Source organism: Corythoichthys intestinalis, chromosome 17 (assembly GCF_030265065.1).
Source record: "Corythoichthys intestinalis isolate RoL2023-P3 chromosome 17, ASM3026506v1, whole genome shotgun sequence".
NCBI lineage: Eukaryota > Metazoa > Chordata > Actinopteri > Syngnathiformes > Syngnathidae > Corythoichthys > Corythoichthys intestinalis.
Window position 1 is genome coordinate 26,688,660 of NC_080411.1, and position 22,228 is coordinate 26,710,887.

The following is a 22,228-nucleotide window of genomic DNA, read 5'->3' on the forward strand; positions in this document are numbered from 1 at the left end:
TTTCTATTTTTGTTTTATTTTTATTTATTTATTTTTATTCTATGATTAAATGCGATCTTTTGTCTTGGTTTTTACGTTGTGTTGATTTAAATGTGATTTTAATGGTTTTCATGTGATGTAAAGCACTTTGAATTGCCTTGTGTTGAATTGTGCTATATAAATAAATTTGCCTTGCCTTTGCCTTGCCTTGTTGGCAGGTACATAATGAGTAGAGCTGGGAATCTCTGGGCACCCAACGATTCGATTACGATTACGATTCAGAGGCTCCGATTCGATTATAAAACGATTATTGATGCACCCCCCTCCTTTTTTTTCTCTCTCTCTTTTTTTTTTTTTTTTATGTTTTGTACATTAGTTCCCAAATTGTTCAAAAATACTCTCAGGCTAAACCACACTACTATTTCAGTATCAAGTTAACATATAGCAGTAAACAAATATACAAAAATAACATTAAATAAAAAACTCCATTCCCCATTCTGTATCAGCAGCTTTAAACTACATTCAATTAATTTAATGTTGTGAATCAACCGTTAAATTTGTTAAAATTGCTCCCGTTATTCCATAATTTCCCTTTTGTCTACTTTCGACATGTGAAAGTTTTAAAACTATTTTAAAGATAGATTCAAGTCAATATTTTACCGATTTAGGAGTATTTTAGATAAAAAGTTAATTAGGTTTGCTTGGAAGGTTCGCTACAACAGCCTTGCAGGGAAGTGTACTGCTTTAAGATGGCAGCCGTTTATAACGCCCGCATCTAGCTTTTTGTAGATGTGCTGCTAACACTACCAAATCTATATTGCATCTAGTCCTATATAAATGATATTCACCGTAACAATATATGGATGGACTTGTAGCAGCTTTTCGGCAGCAGTCAGGTATGTTGTTGTGTTTTTTTATCTCGTTGCATGAGTTGAGCTAGAGCCGTGAGTTGAGCATTGGCATTACCCGAGGGGCCGGGTAATGGGAAGCATGATGTTTAGCTACTCTCGCTCCGTTCCGTCCCGAAGACCGCACGGCGCGCTGAGTGTTATGTACTTCCGCTTTACTTCGCATATTTCAATAATCGGAATTTGGATGTTTGTGAATCGTTCTCGAATCTTCCACGGCCGAATCGCGAATAATCTAAGAATCGGAAATTTTGCACACCTCTAATAATGAGGAACAAATCAATACATAAAATATGTATTTCCTTTTTTCATTCTGACTGCTGTAGTAGCTGGAAATAACAGACCTTTGCATACTACTCATCAGACTGGTAAAATATGTTATTATTTGGAGAGAAACTGGATGAAATACATTGTCGCCAATATTCACGAGAAATCTATGTCAACAACTTTTCTCATTCTGATTACTGTCACAGGCATCTGATTACTAAAGCTCCAAATGATGTTTCTATTGTTGAGGCAAAAATTTGTGCTAAATTGCAGTTGCAATATTAAATAGAAAATGCAATTTAAACCTCAAAACATATGATTGATGACTAGGTAGTTTCACTTGTTTCTTTATATCATCAAAATCATGGTTATTTATTGGTTAACATCCCTTAACAGGACACGCTCAAGTTTAACACGGGCAAGTCTGACATTAATGACTAAGAGATCATATTGGCTTTTCAGTAGTTATGTGACTCATTGCAACATTATGTAGGTTCATGTGACACATCGATAACAGATGGCTTGTAAAGTGGAATTAGCACTTTAATGATCTGTCAAGAGAGACTCAGACAATGGATGCTGCAGCTTTGTCAGCTTGAACTGAGTCAACTCTTCTGTCAAGACTTTCTACATAAATTTTAATGTTTTTCGAAATAGCGAAAATAGTGGTCATCCTTCCCTGCAGTTGCTGCGCGCCCCCCCAAATTACCCAATGACCACAGTGACGACACATTCATGATGTAACAAAAGATTCAAGGATAGCATCTTATGAACCGCAGGGCTCCATTACCTCAGTTGAGGTTTGTGTTTGTGGCTCACCAATAAGAATAATAATACAAATAGCACCTACGCCAGAGTTCCAGGGTAGAAAAACAACACAGAACAGAATGAATAAAATGAAGTACACACTTATTTTACGTTTAAAAAAACAAACAAACGAATGATTCCCAAATCTTTGGCAGAATATTCCATGGAATGACATCAAAAAATTTGAAATTGCGTGTCATGTTATATCAGGCGTAAATATACCATCGAACATCAAAAAGACAGCTGTGCACCAAAAGTCAAATGTGGTGGTAGTGCTACGGTCAGGGGCTGCACTGCACCTTCCGGAACTGAACGTTAACTCATTTGCTCCCAAAAACGTATAAATACTTTCTAATTTTTAATTGCATCAGTGTTCCAAAAACATATTTATACGTCTTTTGCACTTTTTTTTTATACAGTAGGCATCGAGAGGTTCCCATGTATCTAAGATACAATGCACAAAGCTCAAAACCCATTTTAAAGCAATATAACTGTCCACTTGAGGGCAGTAGCGCATTTGGTAAGACCCCCAACCCGATTCAACCAGTGCAGCGTTGAGTCCTTGCTGCTCGTGTCCCCCGCACCCTCCAGTGTCTCGCACGGAAATGCGCACGGCCAAATCAGTTCCCCCCCCAGGAAGACAAGTTCCCCAGGCAAACGAGGCAGTGGTCACCACAAAAGAAAGACAAAAACAAAAACAAAAAATCCATCTTTACGAGACAGGTGACGATCAGGGAAAAGTTTGACCCGCTGTTGCGGCCACCACGGCGTCATCTCTCAGTTAGTTATGTGTAAATAAATTGTTACTTTGCTATCCAAAGCTCTATTTGTCTGGTTGTTTATGTTATTTTGTAAAAGGAAAACATTATTCAGATATGTGGGATGTAACTAAAGCAAAAAATAGCTGTGTTAAAGTCCAAGTTATGTTTGAAATGTATGCGTTTACAAAAAGCTCATTTTCTGTTTTTTCATCAGAAATTGGAAAATTGCTCAAACTAAGCTATTTCTAATGCTGATTCCTAAAAAATGGAAAAAGATATGAACTTACTTTTTTTCTGCTGAAAGAAGAGAGTCTAATCTTTCTTTTGGTGGGTTCCATGTTTATATAGCAATAGAACAGAATTTTCTGTGGGCCTTGCAAAATCAGTCAAAATCCAGTAAAACAGCCGGGAGCGAAGAGCCTTGCTCCGTTGAAAGTGGCTGGGAGTGAATGAGTTAAGATTCGGGTATGCATGAATTCTGTTATTTCCCAGCAAATCCTGAAATGGAATATTCAACCATCACCATTAACCATTTGAGAGCTTAAAGCAGGCGTGTCAAACCTGTCCTCAAAGGTGCTGGATTTTATTCCAACCAAAAAAGATGAATAACTTTTCACCAGTCTCGTGTCTTACAAGCAGGGGTGAAAGTGGCTAGAATTTCTTGCCAGAACTCCCCGACGTGAAGGTCGCCATGGAGCCAGAAATTTTATTTATTTATTTATTTATTTATTTTTTATTTATTTTTCTTTCATTTTAGGATGGGGGGGTCAAACCTCTTAAACTACTGAAATGCAAAGAAAACTGTTTTAGCACAGTTATTTCTATAACACATACAAAAACTGATTTTCATTTAAAATTGTATTTTTTTTAATGATTTGCAAAGTAAAAGAAAAACAGCAATAACCCCAACCTCAATCTCCTAATTTTTTACTTTCCATCATTTCCTCATATACTAAATGCCATATCTCAATTTTAACTACTTAAGAAAATAGGATGTATATTAAAATTGAAATTAATGTAAACATGTACTTTTTTTACATAATAAAGGTATAAGTAACACACATTAAGAAAAATAAGTACAAATGACTTATATTATGCAGAGTGAAATGGAATATATTTTGAAGATTGCGCAAACATTGACTTTCTGAATCATAAGGAAATGAATAAGTAGCCTAACATGAATGAACAAATATAAGTCTAAAGTGCACATTGACAGCTAAGATGTTCTGAACTCCCCATCAGAGCAAATAAAACTAAATATGATAAATAAGCCTCCTCAACTGTCGTTGCTCTTAAATATTTGATCCATTTTATGTTGCACTGCCCTTTTATTGTCACATCAATTCAACAACCTTTTTTTTTTTTTTTGCAGTTCCAGAAAACATGCACTTTTGAAACAATCAGAGCTAACTATCTCTACAGATCGCATGTCAGTATGTCAGCCAATTGAACGGATAAATGAGTCCAGGCGTTTTGTTGTGCTGCGTGCATTCGCACATCGACGTGACTCATCATCGTCAGACTCGGATAACTGCAGCAGCTTGGGAAACCTTCATGCCGTCCGTGAATAAAATAAATGATAAATATTGGTGGAAACGGATTACGCTACACAAGCACTTTATTATGCTTGCTGTTAACACTTGTGTATGTAAATCTGATGTTGGTAGATTGTTTTCTTCTTGGAGATGAAATGCATGTGTGGCAGCTTAGCATTTTTTTTTTTTACATAGTGTTTTGACAGTTGTAGTCATATTTAAGAAATATCAAAGTACCGTGTACCGGAACAGCATTCCGGCCTTAAATCTTATACTGGAACAGCATTCCGGCCCTAAATCTCATACCGGAACGGCGTTCTGGCTCTGAATCTTATACCAGAACTGCGTTCCTGACCGTTCTGGCCCACTTTCACCCCTGCTTACAAGTATAATCAGTTGATTGCAGTCAGGTGCTGCTTGTTTTAGCGGAAACTTCATTGGTTTAACTGTCTGTGCTGGATCTTTTAGAACAAAGACCAGGACCCACTGCGGCACTGTGTGGAATCGGTTTGACACCCCTGCATTAAAGGGAAAGACAACATTTTCATCATGTACATTCCAGCATGAAGAATCTCATATAATAAAATGAAAATGTATTTTTGTGATGTGTAATAGTGGAGAAAAACTTAAATATTTCCAAGAAAGAGACGAAAGAGCCTTTTACAGACACTATTAAAGGGATCCGCGGACAGAAAGGCTTGTAGTTCATAAAAGATAAACGTTATTATGAGTTAAAATAATTTGATATTGAAACCCTTCTTGATATTTTCGTTGTTATACAATTTGTAAAATTAGTTTAAGTCACCATTGTTGTTGACGTTGCAGGGCGGTGACGTCACATGATTACGCTGCCGGGCTTCCAGAGTATGACTCTAGTGACATAAACATGTCATCTGTTCAACCTTTTCAGTTTGAACCACATTATTGAACATGACAGCACTGTCGATATTTCACAAAACGAGCAGCAAAAGCAAAATGAACAGGAAAGACGGGATGAGACAAGACGAGAGCAGGGGGAAAAAAAGTAGTTTTGCTAAAATGTGCTACACCGGCGAAACGTGCTGCAAGAGGCAAATTTGACACCCAAAGTACTATACAGACAGAACATACTAAATATCCCTTAAGAAAATACTTAAACGTAGTAATATCAAATAGGGGTGGTTTAAATATGCTACGTGACTAATGTGGTCAACAGATCAACTATCTGCTTTAAAGCGACCACAACACAATGCTTCAAACTATGACATGGAAACACATGCAAAAAGTATTTTGAGGCAGTGAAAAGGTAATAAAAGGCTCAATAAAAACACACACAGTAAGTACTCGCCACTTTTAACCGATGAGCGCATGTGTTGGAGGTCTCACCGTGTACAAGGAATTGCAGTAACCCGGTAGTATTCGCCGAGTGAGAGTGACAATCTACGTCATCACCCCGAGCGTCCATTGCGTTCTTAAAACATGACGCCCTCCGTAGGTCAAAACATGTACTAAATTGTATAGATATCTAAATCAATGACAATATTTCATGTGTTTTTAATAACATATTTTAGTCAAAAGAGAACACTTGCGGCTTGTTAGAGCAACAAGTGTTAAGGTCTGAGGTTCCTTTTAAATGCCAGCACCATTTTAGACAATCAAATATCCCAGATTGTCCTGCCTACTCATCATTTATTACCTACTTTTTTCATTTAGCCTTAATAAGCAAAGACAATCAAGGATTTCAGCTAAAACCCAGTTCTAATCTTAATGTTATCAACTGTAAGCCCTCTCATAAAGCTTCCAAAGTTAAATGTTCAATATTCTTAAGAGCATACTGGAAACATAATCATTATAGCTTGCATGAAAGTGGGATAGTTTGAAATTTGCTAATGTTGCATGTCAGCATATCGAGAGCAACAGTCATAATTCATATTTTACATCGGCTCCTCCGTTTGACTCGGTTTCCTTGAGTAACATCCTCTGAGAGGGGAATTCTGAATCTGATACACATTTGATATCTCATGCTCCTTGTGTTGGAGCTGAAAGAGCCGAATGCTATATGTTTCAGGGGTGGATGAAGGAAGAGCCCCTCCTCTCCAATGCCCACTGGTTCACGGTGTTTCTTTGATAACCTTTAACCGCTGTTTAGCACAGTTTGTTGCCATGCCTCAGTGCGCAAGTTGCTGACTGTCACAATGGTGGGGTCTTTTACTCAATAGTCTGCATTGCTACTTTGGTATTCACACATACTAGAAGACATGTACAATGCATCACATAATCTGGAGGGTTAAAGTTCACATTGATATGCATGGATAATTTAGCGATTTTCTTTGTGCAGCTAAAGCAAGGATCATTCCCTGCCAGTGCACCAATACCAAGCCTGGTAAAAATGGCTGGGTTACATTAGAAAAGACAGCTCCTAAAAGCTGTACCAAATCATGAAAGTTGACACCCAGTTGGACCAGCTGAAAGTCACAAATGCATCTGGAGTTTTGAGACATATCGTTTCTCTAAAGCAGTTCGCAGTCAATTTTCCTCTAGTCTAGACATAGTACTGCATATGTAAATGGACAGGTTAACACATTGTATATTTTTGTTCCTGGCTTTCGCTGTACTTTATATCAGGGGTCCCCAACCTTTTTTGCACCACGGACCGGAGTGATTTGGGTCTTTTTTTTCACGGACCGCTGTTTTGACAAATTTTGCAACCCATCAAAAACTGCAACTCTGCGGTTCTGCGCATGCGCGTAACATTAGAAATGGCCGCGAATGCAGTGATTCCAAAGTAAACACTACAACTTTCTTTAAAGAAAGGAATATTAACTTACGTTTTATCGTGGATGGAAATGTAGAAAAGTTCTCCTCTGACCCATCCTGCCATGTTAGCAGCACACCGCTAACTCCTTCGCCGTGTTGTTAAGCATTAATTAAGAAGCCCGCTTCACAAAGACGCGATGTTGGAAAGTGTAGCAAGGTTTTCAGTGTTCGTGTAGCACTGTCAGGATATTCCGGAATGACTTTAATTGTCTCAAATGAACGTTTAAGGTCGCCGTCCTTTGCGATCTCTGCAAGCTCCTGTTGCACAGACATGCTCAAATCACTCGGTTTATTCACAAACGGGTCACGAATCCACTCTTTCGCAGTTCATGGGTCTTCGAGGTTGTAGGCTCATCTTCTGGCTCGTCAGGTGCTCTTTTTTGCCGTAAAAAATTACTCCAAAGACGTCTGTTTTCCAGTCATTTTCGCACGTGTGGGGGAACAAATGTGCTGCGCCCGCGACCTAGTCATACGTTATTATGAAGGACAAGCGCACATAGATATATTATATATACAAAACAAGATGTACAATCAATGGGCTTCTATGACGACATTCTAATCTATACTGTAGTATTATATCTAGAGTAGACAGGGATATTGCTGTGTTTAGCAGGGGCACAGGCCAAAGTTAATTCGGCCAGAATGCTGTCGTTAATAAAATATTATTTATGTGCAGCCCGATAGCAAATGCGCCACGGACCGGTAGCGGTCCGCGGCCCGTTGGATGGGGACCCCTGCTTTTTATATGGTTAAATCGGCCTACTCTAATTTCCTCTCAACAACCGCTTCTCTGACTGTCAATTGATGAACATCCAGACTTTTAGAGATGTTTTGTATCCTTCCCCAGCTTTATACAAATCAACAACCCTTGATTGAAGGTCTTCAGACAGCTCTTTTGACCGAGCCATGATGCACATCAGACAATGCTTCTCATCAAGACAACTCTTACCGGGTGTGTGTTTTATAGTGGGCAGGGCAGCTTTAAACCACTCATCAATTATTGGGCACACACCTGACTTAAATTGTTTGGTAAAAATTGGTTTCAATTGCTCTTTAAGTGTCCTTAAGCAGAGGGTTCACTTACTTATCGTATTGCCCCGAATATAAGACAGTGTTTTTTGCATTGAAATAACACTGAAAAAGACGGGGTCGTCTTATATTTGTGGTCTCGACATTATACCCATTCTCGACGCTAGATGGCGCCAGATATCATTGAAGCAATGTTCTGTCATGACAGATCTCAGCTACTCTCCCCATTCATGACGCTAGATGGCGCCAGATGTCATTGAAGCGATGTTCTTTCATGAGAGATCTCAGCTACTCTTTTTAGTTTAACCAGTTTGCATTATCTTATTGCAATGTTTTTCCTTATTCAGATTTGTTTTAAGACTACAGTTACATTTAGACTTCACTTTGATGTTTAATGCAGTTATTGCAATTTTGTTGTTTTATCACAATAGATTGGTTTATTTACATTTCAAAAAGCAGAAGCCATTCATTTACGAATGGTATATATATCTTATATTCGGGCAAATTCGGTATTTTCCCCCCTTCTGTCATTGTTTGCATGCTATCCTCATTAAAATATGAAAACCTATTAATGTTTTGGTGGTTTCAGCTAAAGCAGACACTGTTTTTCATCTGTGTGATTTTGACAAAGATCAGCTCACATTTGATGGTGATTTTGTGCAGAAATGTGAGAAAATCCAAGAGGTTCACATACTCTTTCATACCACTGTAAATCTCTCCATCTCCTGGTGTACACAACCTAAAGGGCATCATCCTCGACTCCACCTTTTCCTATTTCCAGTCCTATTTCTCCACTTTAAAAACATCTCTGGGTCCGGCCATTACTTTCCAGCACTGTTGCAGAGAGACTCATCCATGCTTTTGTCATCAGCCTTCTGGACGACTGCAACGGGGTCCTGTGTACCCAACAATGTGTTGGACAGCAGTTTGTCCAGAAAATCTAGCTGTCAGGGTTCTTATTAGGGCTGGGCGATATGGCCTTAAGCACGTATCATGGTAAATTGAGCAGATTTAGCTCGATAATGATAAATGACGACAAAATTTGCCCAAGCGGACTGTTATATAATTTGAAAATCTGAATCAATGCATAAATACAGATTAACCGTTTGATTTATTTACCAGCTTTCAATTTAATATATTTAAAAATTAAGCATATAAAAATTATTGTAAACAAGAATTCAAGTATGGACATTTATAACAGCTTGTATGGCTTGAACAATGTACATTGTCAAAATCAATATCCCTGTGCAAACATGTCATTGTAAAACAAATGACTTACAATTTGAACAGTACATTTCAAAAAGACAACTTATTGTTAATGGCTGCTGTGACATAATTACTCAACACAAGTGTTTACTTCAAGGTTTCAGGTTTTTTTCCCCAGTGCATTTTTTAATTCATGCAAGCACACATGAACCCCCACACAGACACCCCCCCCCCCCACACACACACACACATTAAAGCCACATTAAAGCTATATTGGTGTTCTGCAAATGAAACATTTAAGATTTCATGATGGCAGTAATGACACAGAATTAAGCACATACAGAAAAATAGCTGGGGCCATTAAACAGTCATATTATAAGTTCCACTGTTGGATTGTACTTTATGCTGAATGCTTTACCATCACAAAAGCTATCAGAGAAATCACGCACAGACAGAGATACAAAATAACGTGACATACTAATTGCTAGATGCAGTCCGTGCCCAAACCACTTATTAAGTTCAGTCGTTTCGACAAGGTTAGTGCCACTATCCGACTGCATCACATTCATTTGTAGGTTTAACCGCTAGCGTTAGGTGCTAGCGTTAGCCTGTGGCCTGGCTACCAGTAGAAAGCACTGAAAGCACCCTCTCTGGAAATTGTGAGAACAAGGGAGGACAGCGGGTGAAAGCCCGTCTGGATGCCGCCAAGAGTCTACTTAATGTCGGGTGAAAGTTTGGCGAACTTCCCTTAAGCCACTTCATCACGCTTGCTTGTAGTGTTAGCAGCTAGCGTTAGCCTACCAGGCTTCTGTTTATTTGGCTTCCTGATAACCATTTTACTTCATATGTAAGCACACTGACTGCTTTCCTAAAGGAGAATTAACATAGCCGAACAGCACTGAGTCAAAGCTAGCCTGCTCTAGTTCTTATAAACTCTAAGCCCTTGTGGCACATCACCCCCACGCTCAGCCATCTTCAAGATCTCATGTAAATTCTTTTGCCCAATCCAAGACTGGTGACACCCATGGGCACTGCCCCGACAACCCCTCCGGTCTGCCTCTCTGCCTTCAGGCACCTTCAAAAAGCATTTCCGTCAGAGGTCGTCACTTCTCGGGATGCTGAGAGGCGTGCTGCTAGAATGGGACGCTGGGCCCAGTTTTCTCCCTTAGCCCTTTCTCCCAGTTTGACTGATAGTTTTCATTTTTGTTCTCGTTATTTTTGACAGTTCTCGACTTGGATTAAATTGTCTACTTTTTGGAAAGTCTTCGTTAAGAGTTTTTCATCTGATTATCAAAGTTAGTGGTCTTGGAGTCGAACAGTGGTTACAGCAACATGAGGTGTAATGCCAACACTCCTCACTGTCAAAACCTTTCACTCCCTAGCCCCCCACCATTATCTATCAGACCTTCTCCGTCAATGTGATCCTACTTACAGCCTATGGGACTGCTCATAGTTACCTCGCACATTGGAGACAGACTTTAGTGTGACTGCAGCCACCCTCTGGAGCTCCCTTCATTCCAAAATATGTAATCTCCTGACCCTGGACTCTTTCAAAGCAGCACTTAAAACCCACCTGTTTGCCCAGTCATTTGGCCCATAGTTAACTTACTTTTTAATCTGTAAAGCGCCCTTGACTGTCCTGAAAGCTGCACTATACCGTAAATCTAATTTATTATTAAAGAAAGTGGCATGACCCTATGAGAGCTATTCAAACCAGTCATTCCAGAAGTTCTTTTGTACTGCAACAATTTTGTTAAGAGAAATGAGCCAAAATGAACGCTGACGTTTGCACACATCTTAACAGTGAGAGGAAAGCTTTAGTTGAAGTCACTGCTGCTAAAGGAGGCTTAACCAGATATTAAATCCAAGCATTCACCAATGTTTTCCTGTTTAATGAATGCTTACATGTTGCTTTCAATGAAAACACACATAGTTGTTTGTGTTGTATGATCGGTTTAAGATGACTGTGTTTATTCTAGTTTTGTCTTGTTGATTTAGATACAGACCAAATTACTATTTTTGACCAATTTATGCAGAAATGTAAGACATCCCAAAAGTAAAAAAATAAAATAGTAATAAAATAAAATAAATAAAAAGCCATATTTACCTCACAGACTACAGCTCACCTAAACCATAATGGATGAAATGTAAATTCAAATCTAATAATCTAAATAAAATAATCTACAGTCTAATAAAAAAAAAAAAAAAAAAAGAAAAGAAAAAAACAAAACAAAAAAAACATCCATATTTATTTATTTATTCTCAGGAATAAAATCAGCAGGTCAACCATAGCTTGTTTATCAAATCTGTTTGGATCTGAGCTTATTTCCCTTAAGCTCTGCTCCTTGTTGTAAAAGTCTATGAAGATTAATCAATGTACAGCTATGAAGATAAAGACATTAATTGGGAAACTCACGTTGTTTTAAATCATAAAAAAATATATTGGCAATTCTAAAGAATGTGGACGAAGTCAACGGTCAAAATACAGTCTAATCAAGTTGTATATATTTTTATAAGATTAATATTTGTCTGGTGAGCCTATAGTGTTGCTTCATGTGCATAAACATCCATTCATTATCAACAGTTTAACCCTTCAGGGTTGGGGGTTCTGGAGCCAATCTCAGATGACATTGGTCAAAATCCAGACTATGCGCTGAACTATCACAGATCAGTTGCAGGACACATATAAAGACAGACACCCATTCAAAGCGTCGAGTGAGAATTGTTAACACATGCTGTCAGATACCACTACACGATCTATGACTGTGTGCAAACAGAATGTAAATTTCAGAACTTTTAGTTATCGTATTTTTCGTACTTTAAGCCGCTAACTTTTTTCTCTGCATTTCTACCCTGCAGCTTTTATAAGGAAGTGGCTTTTTATTTTTTTAAATTTAATTGAGCTTCATATTTTCGTCTTAAAAATAACAAAAAATGCATAATTAGACATTTTTTAAAAGAATATCTTTCCAATTTTGCCATGACATATTGTAGCTCTCAGCCGCTACACTAGGACTAGCACCGATAAAGCTTGCCAGAAGCTGGTCAGACTTTCTCAAAAACTCAGCATTTTATAGATGAATATGGCTCCATCTAATACCATATACTGCTACAAAAGAATAATTTAAAAATTTAATTTAAATTTGCTCGACAAGAGAACGCGATGCTAGTGTGGATTAGCTGTTTTCAACTGGCACTTGGAGGACTACAACAAAGTTGCTATATAAGGGTTAGCGCTAGCTGTTAACTGTTTTTAAGAAGATTTCATCCACTTCAAGTTTAGAAGGCGAGGTAAAGTGGATAATATACTGTGTCTTTGCAAATGTTTTTTAAAGTTAGTTTGTTTTGAAGGATTCAGACAACACGAGTTGGTGATACGTGTGAAGCATCTACAGTGGGGCAAATAAGTATTTAGTCAATTGTGCAAGTTCTCCTACTTGAAAAGATTAGAGAGGCTCGTAATTGCCAACATGGGTAAACCTCAACCATGAGAGACAGAATGTAAAAAAAAAAAAAACAAAGCAAAACAGGAAATCACATTGTTTGATTTTTAAAGAATTTATTTCCAAATTAGAGTGGAAAATAAGTATTTGGTCACCTACAAACAAGCAAGTTTTCTGGCTGTCAAAGAGGTCTAACGAGGCTCCACTCGTTACCTGTATTAATGGCACCTGTTTTAACTCATGATCGGTATAAAAGACACTTGTCCACAAGCTCAGTCAGTCACACTCCAAACTCCACTATGGCCAAGACCGAAGAGCTGTCGAAGGACACCAGACACAAAATTGTAGACCTGCACCAGGTTGGGAAGACTGAATCTGCAATAGGTAAAACGCTTGGTGTACAGAAATCAACTGTCATAAGCATTCACTAATGCCCATGATAGTGTCATACGTCTTATGGCAGTCCTGTGACGCCGCTGTCAAATGAAGTGTTACCTATTACCCAAATAAATCAACCAATTAGCCGCACTGGACTATAAGCCACAGGATTCAAAATGAAGGGAAAAAAATAGCGGCTTATAGTCCGAAAATTACGGTACATAACTTGTGATTCTCACTTCTGCATTGCTGGAGACGAGGAAATACAGTGGCCCTGAAGGGTCTAAAATCTTCCAATCAAGGTTCATTACGATAGACCAAGGGTGCCCAAGTCCGGTCCCCGAGAGCCCCTATCCAGCTTGTTTTCCACGTCTTCCTCCTTGAACACACCTGAATCAAATGATCAGCTCATCAGCAAGCTCTGCATGAGCCTGATAATGATCCTGATGATTTGAGTCAGGTGTGTTGGAGGAGGGAGAAATGGAAAACAAGCTGGATAGGGGCTCTCGAGGACTGGACTCGAGCACCCCTGCTATAGACTGGTGGAAGAGAGTGAAAATGAGTTACTAAGGCCCTGTTGTCCCGAGGCAGTAGCAAACAGCACTGGAGTTATGATGCTGACATGTGTGTATGTCTTCCATTTCTGTTAGTAGAGACATTGGGATATTTAAGACCTCTTAAAGAAATATCACTGAGGGCACAACTATTTCAAAGCTGCAAATGAAAATACTATATAAGTAGTGATTATGTGCGCTATGCTCCAAGACACATTCGTCATACTCTTATGAAGATCTTCTGTGAGTCACCCTCTGATAATACTGACAATATCACATGCACAACTATAGTCATCTTTGCACCGCGTCAGAAAAGAATCATTACCACCAAAATATGTTCTCTCTCTCGGTCTCTCTCTCCCAACCTCTCTCTGTTCAAAAGCAAACTCATAGAGAGTTACAGCGCTGTCTCCATCATGAGTCACTGGAGCAAGCAGAGGACAGCTGCTTACGGTCAAAGCTCCCCCTCTAGGGGGCACTGTTGCTTCTTATCACACCATTATTTGCTCAACCAGTAGCACCACTCTATGATACTAATGATTCATTCAGCTAGTTATTAGAATGTTTATGTAATTTTTTTGAGTCATTGTTATGATTTAAGACAAAGTGAGGTCAGTTAAAAAAAATATTACTGTAAATGGCAGTTTAGAGTTTATTTATTATATAATATGACTGATAACTGAGTTTTTTTCAGTAAGAAATTCAGCAAACAATATTTGTTGTATAGGTTTGAATTTTCAAATTATATTATATTATATTATATTATATTATATTATATTATATTATATTATATTATATTATATTATATTATATTATATTATATTATATTATATAAAGGAAAATGTTCCGTTTTTCATAATACTTTTTCCCCCTATCGTTTTCATATTACTAGCGACGAAACAAATGTCCCAATGACGTGACGCTCCAATTTGCCAATCCGAGGCTGGAATGCATTCAAGTCCTCAATTTGAGCACCCGCACTCCCGAATCCAGCGCCACAGGGTGTAGGGAGGATCCAAACCCACAGATCTGTGCACGAATTGTTTGTTGCGCGCGTGGAAAGTTGACGGACTGTTTCCCCCCACGTATCCTGCATTGTTTTGTCATACACTTTGTGCCTCGGAGCGAGTTGGGATGACCTATTTTTGGAAAAGGTTGAAGACTTTTTAAGTGAAAACTTTGTGGACGAGGCTTAATTCCCTCGCAAATTACAGGAGACAGTCGTCGTACACAATCTGCAGAATAAGGTAAATATCTCGACAACACAGTGCGTTTTTACGCACAGACCAACGCATCCAACACGTGTTTTATCATTCGTACTTGCTTATCTTTAGATATAACTCAGATTTACGCAAAATGCATGAAATGAAACGGCTCATTCAGTGCAAGTGGGTTTTTATTTCGACTTCAGGTGGTGTGGGACGTTGAATGTCACTTGCATCCTGTTGTGTGACATGGCACAGCGAGTAGAGCTGCTTACTTTTAAATGGAGACCAGCTCCGGGAGAGGATAAATTGCGTGCCAAGTAGTGAAGCTCTGCTGCTTTTGGGAGCGATCCTGCGGCTCTTCCCGACTGAAAGACGAGAACAAGCCGAGAGAGATGGAACCGCTTCAGTGCGTGGGACTCATAGCACTTTTGTGCACAGGTAAGAATGCTCAGAGAAATGCTTCACTTTTGTGCTCATCACTCACTTTATATTTACAAGCAATATGGAAAAATGAATCGCAAAAGATGGGGCCACATGATAAGGAATAGTTCATGTGATTTAACTTTTAAAGAGTCATTTTAGTTGGTAAGGAACAATCATGAAATGCTAATGATTCCCTTTGAGCCATGCGGACATAGATAATTTATGAGGCTCGTAATTAGCTGTAAGCTGTTGTGGCAGAATACAAAATGACTTGTAATATTAACATGAATGCGCTGTGACAGTTGCCTTGGGTGTGTGTGTATGTGTGTGTGAAAAATGTGATGCGGGGTGCTGCAGTTCAACTGACTGCAATATAAGTCATGCCAAGGAATAAAATACAGGATATATATTTGAGGATAGGTACACCTGTTAAGTGTTTTTTGGGGTAGGCAATATACATCAGTATTAAGACATTTGAACATTTGTGTGACAGGGGAAAAAAACCTTTTTGTTAAGTGCATGTGCAACGGCAAGTTCATTTCAAGTCTTTTGTGGGAAAGGTAGAAATCAAACTTGCAGTTTTTTTCCAGTGCAAGATGATGAAGAAATCCATCCATCTTCCATGTCATTTATTATGTTCAGGTCAAGGATGTGCGGCCGGGTGGAATAGTTGCTAGTCAATCACAGGACACAAGATGTTAAGCATATTCAAAGAGAACGCACAGACACAGGGAAAAAAAAACAAGTGGGTGTATCAAATGGTCCAGTTTCAATCACAGTCACAATTTGTTTGACATCTAATTGCATTGAAAATCTTGGTTTGTGGGCAGCACGGTGGACTAGAGCCTGGGATGTCTGCCCGTGGTTTTTGGTTTAGCTTTGAATTTCTGCCTTTCTAACTGTGCTAAGTTTCCATGCTCTGCTTATGTGCTTTTGTGTTTTTTGCGGATACGCCTCGGGTTCCCAACCTAAAAACACATGCATGTTCGGTTCATTGATGACTCCAAGGTGTCCTTAAACTGTGAATATGAGTATAAATGTTTTCTTTCCGTGACCTGTAATCTGATTACAACAAGTCGAGGGTTCACCATGCCAAAGTCAGGGATATGTAAGGACAAATAATATATAGAAAATGGTTGGGTATTTTCTTGCTCTAGTGGACTGCAACCAAGTGGAATTGTTTACATTTGTAATCTTGTCTTGTGCAGACCCATGATCATGAAGTGAATACAAGTTTATTGGCCACTAAAAGACATTTACAGACTTCACAATTGTCTGCTTTTAGTCTGATAGCCTTATTACACAATTCCCAGAAGCCTATAGCCCTTGCCAAAAAACAATCCAGCATCCTTTTGCAGCACAGTTATTTCGTGCCTGAACAAAACTCCTCCGCCTGATCCTCACAACTGTCTCCAATGTGAGGAATGGACAGTTGTTGATGGCTCAACGTGCAATAGATGCAGACTCAGGGAGAACAATCTTGGCTGTAAATCAGCTCAATCTCTGACACTGAAAGGATTTACCTGTATTAAAGCTAATTTAAAATACCATATTTTCCGCACTATAAAGCGCATTAGAGTATAAGGCGCACATTCCATGAACAGCCTATTTTGAAGGGATCCACGGATAGAAAGACATGTTGTTCTTAAATCATTTGCTCCCAAAAACGTGTTAATATGTTCTATATTTAACTGTTTCAGTGTCCCAAAAAGGTATTTATACGTCTTTTACGCTTTTTTTCACAAGAGACATCTCTAGGTTCTGATGCAACTTTGCTCCAAGGCACAACGCTCAAAATCCATTTCAAAGCAATAAAAGTGGCCACTGGAGGCAGTAGCGCATTTGGTAAGAACTCATATCGAACCATGAAAGGAAATGAATGAAGAGAAATAGTCAGGAAACGGAAGTTGGAAGAAGTAAGAAGCGTGAGAAAAATGTGGAGAACGATGTAAAACACAAGTCACATGCCCCACACAAGTTCCCTCGGTGAATTCTGTTATGAAGTAGTGGTCACTACAAAAGAAAGATTTTTAAAAATCTATCTTGATAATCTATCAGGCGGCGATGAGGGAAATATTTACCCCGTCTGCCGATACAGCCGCGGCCACAACAGCGTCATTTCTCATTTCAATAGTTTAGTTATGTGTAAATAAATTGTTACTTTGCCATCAAAAGCTCTATTTGTCTTGTTGTTAGTTATTTTGTAGAAGGAAAACATTATTCAGATGTTTGGGACGTCACAAAAGCAAAAAATAGCTGTGTTAAAGTCAAAGTTATTTTTGAAATGAGTGCTTTTACAAAAAGCTCAATTTCTCTGTTTTTCATCAGAAATTGGAAAATTGCTCAAACAGGTATTTTCTAACACTGCTTTCTAAAGAATGGAAAAAGATATGAACTAACTTTTTTTTTCCTGCTAAAAGAATAGAGTGTAATCTCTTTTGGTGGGTTCCATGTTTATATAGCAATAGAACAGAATCTTCTGTGGGCCTTGCAAAATCAGTCAAAATCCATTAAAACGGCTGGGAGCAAAGGGGTTTGCTCCGGTGAAAATGGCTGGGAGTGAATGACTTAAAAGATAATGTTAGTTTTAGCTAAAAAGATTTGATATTAAGACACCTCTTGATGATTTCGTTTTCATACAATTTGTAAAATTTGTTTAACTAGTCAGGGTTACGATGGCGGGCTTCCAGAGTATGACTCGAGCGACATAAATATGTTATCTGTTCAGCCCTTTCAATTTGAACCCGGGAGGAACATTAATGAGTATGACAGCACTGTCGATATTTCACAAACCGAGAAGCAAAATGAACAGGAGAGACGAGATGAGAGTAGGGCAAAACGGGTGTTCTGCCAAAATGTGCTTTAAAGCTACCACAAGAAAACACAATGCTTAAAAGTATGAGAGTGAAATGCATGCAAAAATAGGCAATGAAAAGGTAATAAAAGACTATAAATAAAAACACAAACAGTAAGTACCCACCGCTTTTAACCGATGTGCACATGTTGGACGTCTCAGCGCGTAATCAGGAATTGCAGAACACCAGTAGCGTTCGTCTAGTGCAGTGGTTCTTAACCTGGGTTCGCTTGAACCCGAGGGGTTAGATGAGGAAGTCGAAGGTGTTCGGTGAAGTTTAAGACACACCGGGCCCTATTTTCATGCTCTGACTAAAGGCCAAATGTCGTTTTAGACTAGGTTTTGGGCTGGGTTGCCTCCAATTTACAGGCTTTATTCCATTTCTTTCAACTCCTAACCCTCTCTCTAAAGGGAGGAGAAAGTGGTTTGCTCAGTGGAAGGTTGACTCACACTTGGCATGAGTAAGTAATAAACCTACAAGCAGCGTGCACTGCGCGGATAATAATCATAGAAAAATTTTTTTTAAAAACTGCGTCACACATTTTACGCCATGAAAATAGTGATGTGATGCAAAGATGCGACCATATATTGAGAATGTAGGCATGATTAACAACCACAGTGGGAGTATGTCAACCTCCAATGTGATACATTAAAGCTGTTCAGACCATGAGGACACTCCGATTCCTTAATCTTCGTGTCTAAGCAGCTGAACAAAACAGGTTAAAAGTAAAAATAAAGAATCTAGACATGAAATTTAATTTTCCAATGTGGAAATTAACTGCAAAACAAATTTATTTGTAGTAAATTTGAAATTTGATTAAATTTCAACAGGAATTTGCTTGCTAGCTTAACTATATCGGTTTTGAATTTGAAGAAGAACATTATTAAATTCCGAAGGGTTTGGTGAATGCACATGTGAAACTCATGGGGTGTGGCACCTTTAGCAAGCTTAAGAACCGCTGGTCTAGTGACAGTGACAGCTCCTGACTTCGCCCTGTCGTTAGATGCAGGGAAAAAAAAAAGAGGAAGGAAGCCTTCAAGCACAATGTTTGTAACATTAAGTAGCACCACAAGGACCATGTTATTTGTTTATCGATCTATTAACTGCAATCAGTTGCTCAAGTTCTCAGATAAAAAAAAAAACAACAAATCTGTTACAGCCCGCGGATGCCGAAGCAAATAGCAGACAACAATAACAGAGGGATTGCGTACAAGGGTTTATTCAACACACAAAAAAAAAACATGCGATCGTGAAAAGGGAGACAAAAAAAGGGTCCGTGACAGTTGTTAAGGATCAATGAAAAAAAAATAAAAATACAAGGGAAAACCGCGGTGAGAGGCAGACGAACGGAACAAAAACAAGGCAGAGATGCAAATGTCAGTGAAGGGATATTCAAACTGTCAAATGGCAGCAAGTCAATATCTCGGCAACCTGCCTAGGATCGGTTTAAAGACACTGCTGATGAGCTGAAATTAGAGTCAGGTACGACGTCGGGAACTCATCCCACAGCTCTGTAACAATACAATCTCACCAGCAGCAGAAGGTGACACAATCATGCCAGTTGTCATACATTTTTAAATCAATGGCAATATTTAGTGTTCCTTATAAAACTGTTTGCATATATAGGCTGCACCGCATTATAAGGTGCAGTAGTGGTAGTAGTAGAAGTGGTTGGGGTTTGTTATATACATCCACTAGATGGTGGTGCACTTAAGTCATGCCATAATTAACAAATATTGATCCATATGTAAGGCGCACTGTCTACTTTTGAGAAACTTTAAGGCATTTAGGTGTGCCTTATAGTGCCAAAATATGGTACATTATGATGACAACTGGATAAGGAAAAGGAAAAGGGAACATACTGAGTTCATACCATGCTGGCTATAGTGTTTGTCTCTATTGAGACCTGTAAAAAATGTATACGTCTTGCCAGGCCACTAGAAAGTGATAGTGCCACTGAGGAACCACCTCTCCCTCACCCACACACATACACGTCAGCCTCATAAGCCCTTATAAAAACACTTGCTGTTTTATGTATAGCTGGGATGTATTGATTAAGTGCCTTTTTGACAATATCAGAAATACTTGAACATAATGTTGCAAAAATAAACATAAACCCATTGGACGATTATGATCTTGATGGGTCTCGCACACTGCTGTTTACCACAGTGTATTTATTGCTCAAAATACCTAAGTGAGTCATTTAGATCATTTGTTATTTTCATGATCAAATTGGATTTTTCACACAATTTCTCAAATGGCTGTTCAGTTTATACCAATTTGAAAAAAGATAACTTGACCTACTAGTATATGTTTTACATTTCAAACAACTAAAAATTCTACTTATTTTAATGCATATGAACTCTCATTTAACCCCTTCAGACATGCATTTTTTTCTGCTGGGCAAAATAAAAAATCTTTGCTGATTTTTATTCTACTCAAATATCAGAACAAAGTACGATTTTTTGGTCGGGGATATTTCATACTTGTTATTTTTAATGTTGATGTTACCATGTTTTTTAATGAGAAATGAGCACTTGCGTTTGACTTTTTTTGAAGTTGCGTTTTGCCTCAGCCATTTTCAAAGACTCAAAAATAACAAAGAGGGCATGCTAAACCTCATGATTTGATTTTGATGGGTAAAGTTTCGTCCAATCATCTCCCAGAAGTGGCAATAGCAACTAAATTCGGTGTATTTATTAATTAAGAGACACAAACGCGTCATGTCCTTCAGCAGCATGGTCAGGTCTGAAGGGGTTAAAATGCTTTATGGTAAAACGGGGAAGTCTTGGCAGCACCTTATACTGATATTGATTCAGTGAAGTCAACAATAAGTTACACTCTTGTCAGCGCTGTTCTTTTTTTCATTGAAGTCTAGAGTGGATCGAGCATTTTTCTTTTCCAAGTTTGAGCAAAAGGGCATTTCCCCAATATTTTCACTAGTTTCCAGGAAAATGAATCAGAATGACAAACTATTTGTACTGTAGGGGTACTGTACACTCTTGCTTCGTGAGCATGTTCATTCAATGTATTTTGTATAATTGTGGTTTGGTTTTTTCAAAAGCCTCCAACAGCCAATATACAGTATATATTTTTTAAATTTCATTGTGACATTATTGCACTTGGTGGAGATTCAAAAAGCCAACACTTCTTTTCTGCGGTTACACCAAAAGTGAATTGCTAATTATACCTAGCAAAGTGATTAAAGGAGTGGCAAATACTGTATTGCTCTTTTATAATGACAACACAATCAATTAATTGATGGCTAGCAATGTGGGCACAATTTGTTATAGGCTGTGAAAAGAATGACAACCTGACATTGTGCTCAACGCAACATTCCTATTTAAATACAGTGCCTTGCAAAAGTATTCGGCCCCCTTGAATCTTGCAACCTTTCGCCACATTTCAGGCTTCAAACATAAAGATATGAAATTTATTTATTTTTTTGTCAAGAATCAACAAGTGGGACACAATCGTGAAGTGGAACAACATTTATTGGATAATTTAAACTTTTTTTTAACAAATAAAAAACTGAAAAGTGGGGTGTGCAATATTATTCGGCCCCTTTACTTTCAGTGCAGCAAACTCACTCCAGAAGTTCAGTGAGGATCTCTGAATGATCCAATGTTGTCCTAAATGACCGATGATGATAAATAGAATCCACCTGTGTGTAATCAAGTCTCCGTATAAATGCACCTGCTCTGTGATAGTCTCAGGGTTCTGTTTAAAGTGCAGTGAGCATTATGAAAACCAAGGAACTCACCAGGCAGGTCCGAGATACTGTTGTGGAGAAGTTTAAAGCCGGATTTGGATACAAAAAGATTTCCCAAGCTTTAAACATCTCAAGGAGCACTGTGCAAGCCATCATACTGAAATGGAAGGAGCATCAGACCACTGCAAATCTACCAAGACCCGGCCGTCCTTCCAGACTTTCTTCTCAAACAAGGAAAAAACTGATCAGAGATACAGCCAAGAGGCCCATGATCACTCTGGATGAACTGCAGAGATCTACAGCTGAGGTGGGAGAGTCTGTCCATAGGACAACAATCAGTCGTACACTGCACAAATCTGGCCTTTAT

The 22,228-nt window shown here is 38.6% G+C and overlaps 1 protein-coding gene across 2 annotated transcripts in view; it reads left to right on the forward strand.

Moving 5' to 3' along the window:
* Positions 1-14,643: 14,643 nt before the first annotated feature.
* The window catches only part of si:dkey-112m2.1 (transmembrane protein 132C), a 357,076-nt gene continuing 349,491 nt past the window's right edge, over positions 14,644-22,228 (forward strand). For both annotated transcript variants that reach the window (XM_057818295.1, XM_057818296.1), the window contains exons 1-2: positions 14,644-14,910; positions 15,075-15,309. In XM_057818295.1, coding sequence (XP_057674278.1) covers positions 15,264-15,309 — 46 coding nt within the window. In that variant the 5' untranslated portion in view covers positions 14,644-14,910; positions 15,075-15,263. The remainder of the gene's footprint in view (positions 14,911-15,074; positions 15,310-22,228) is intronic.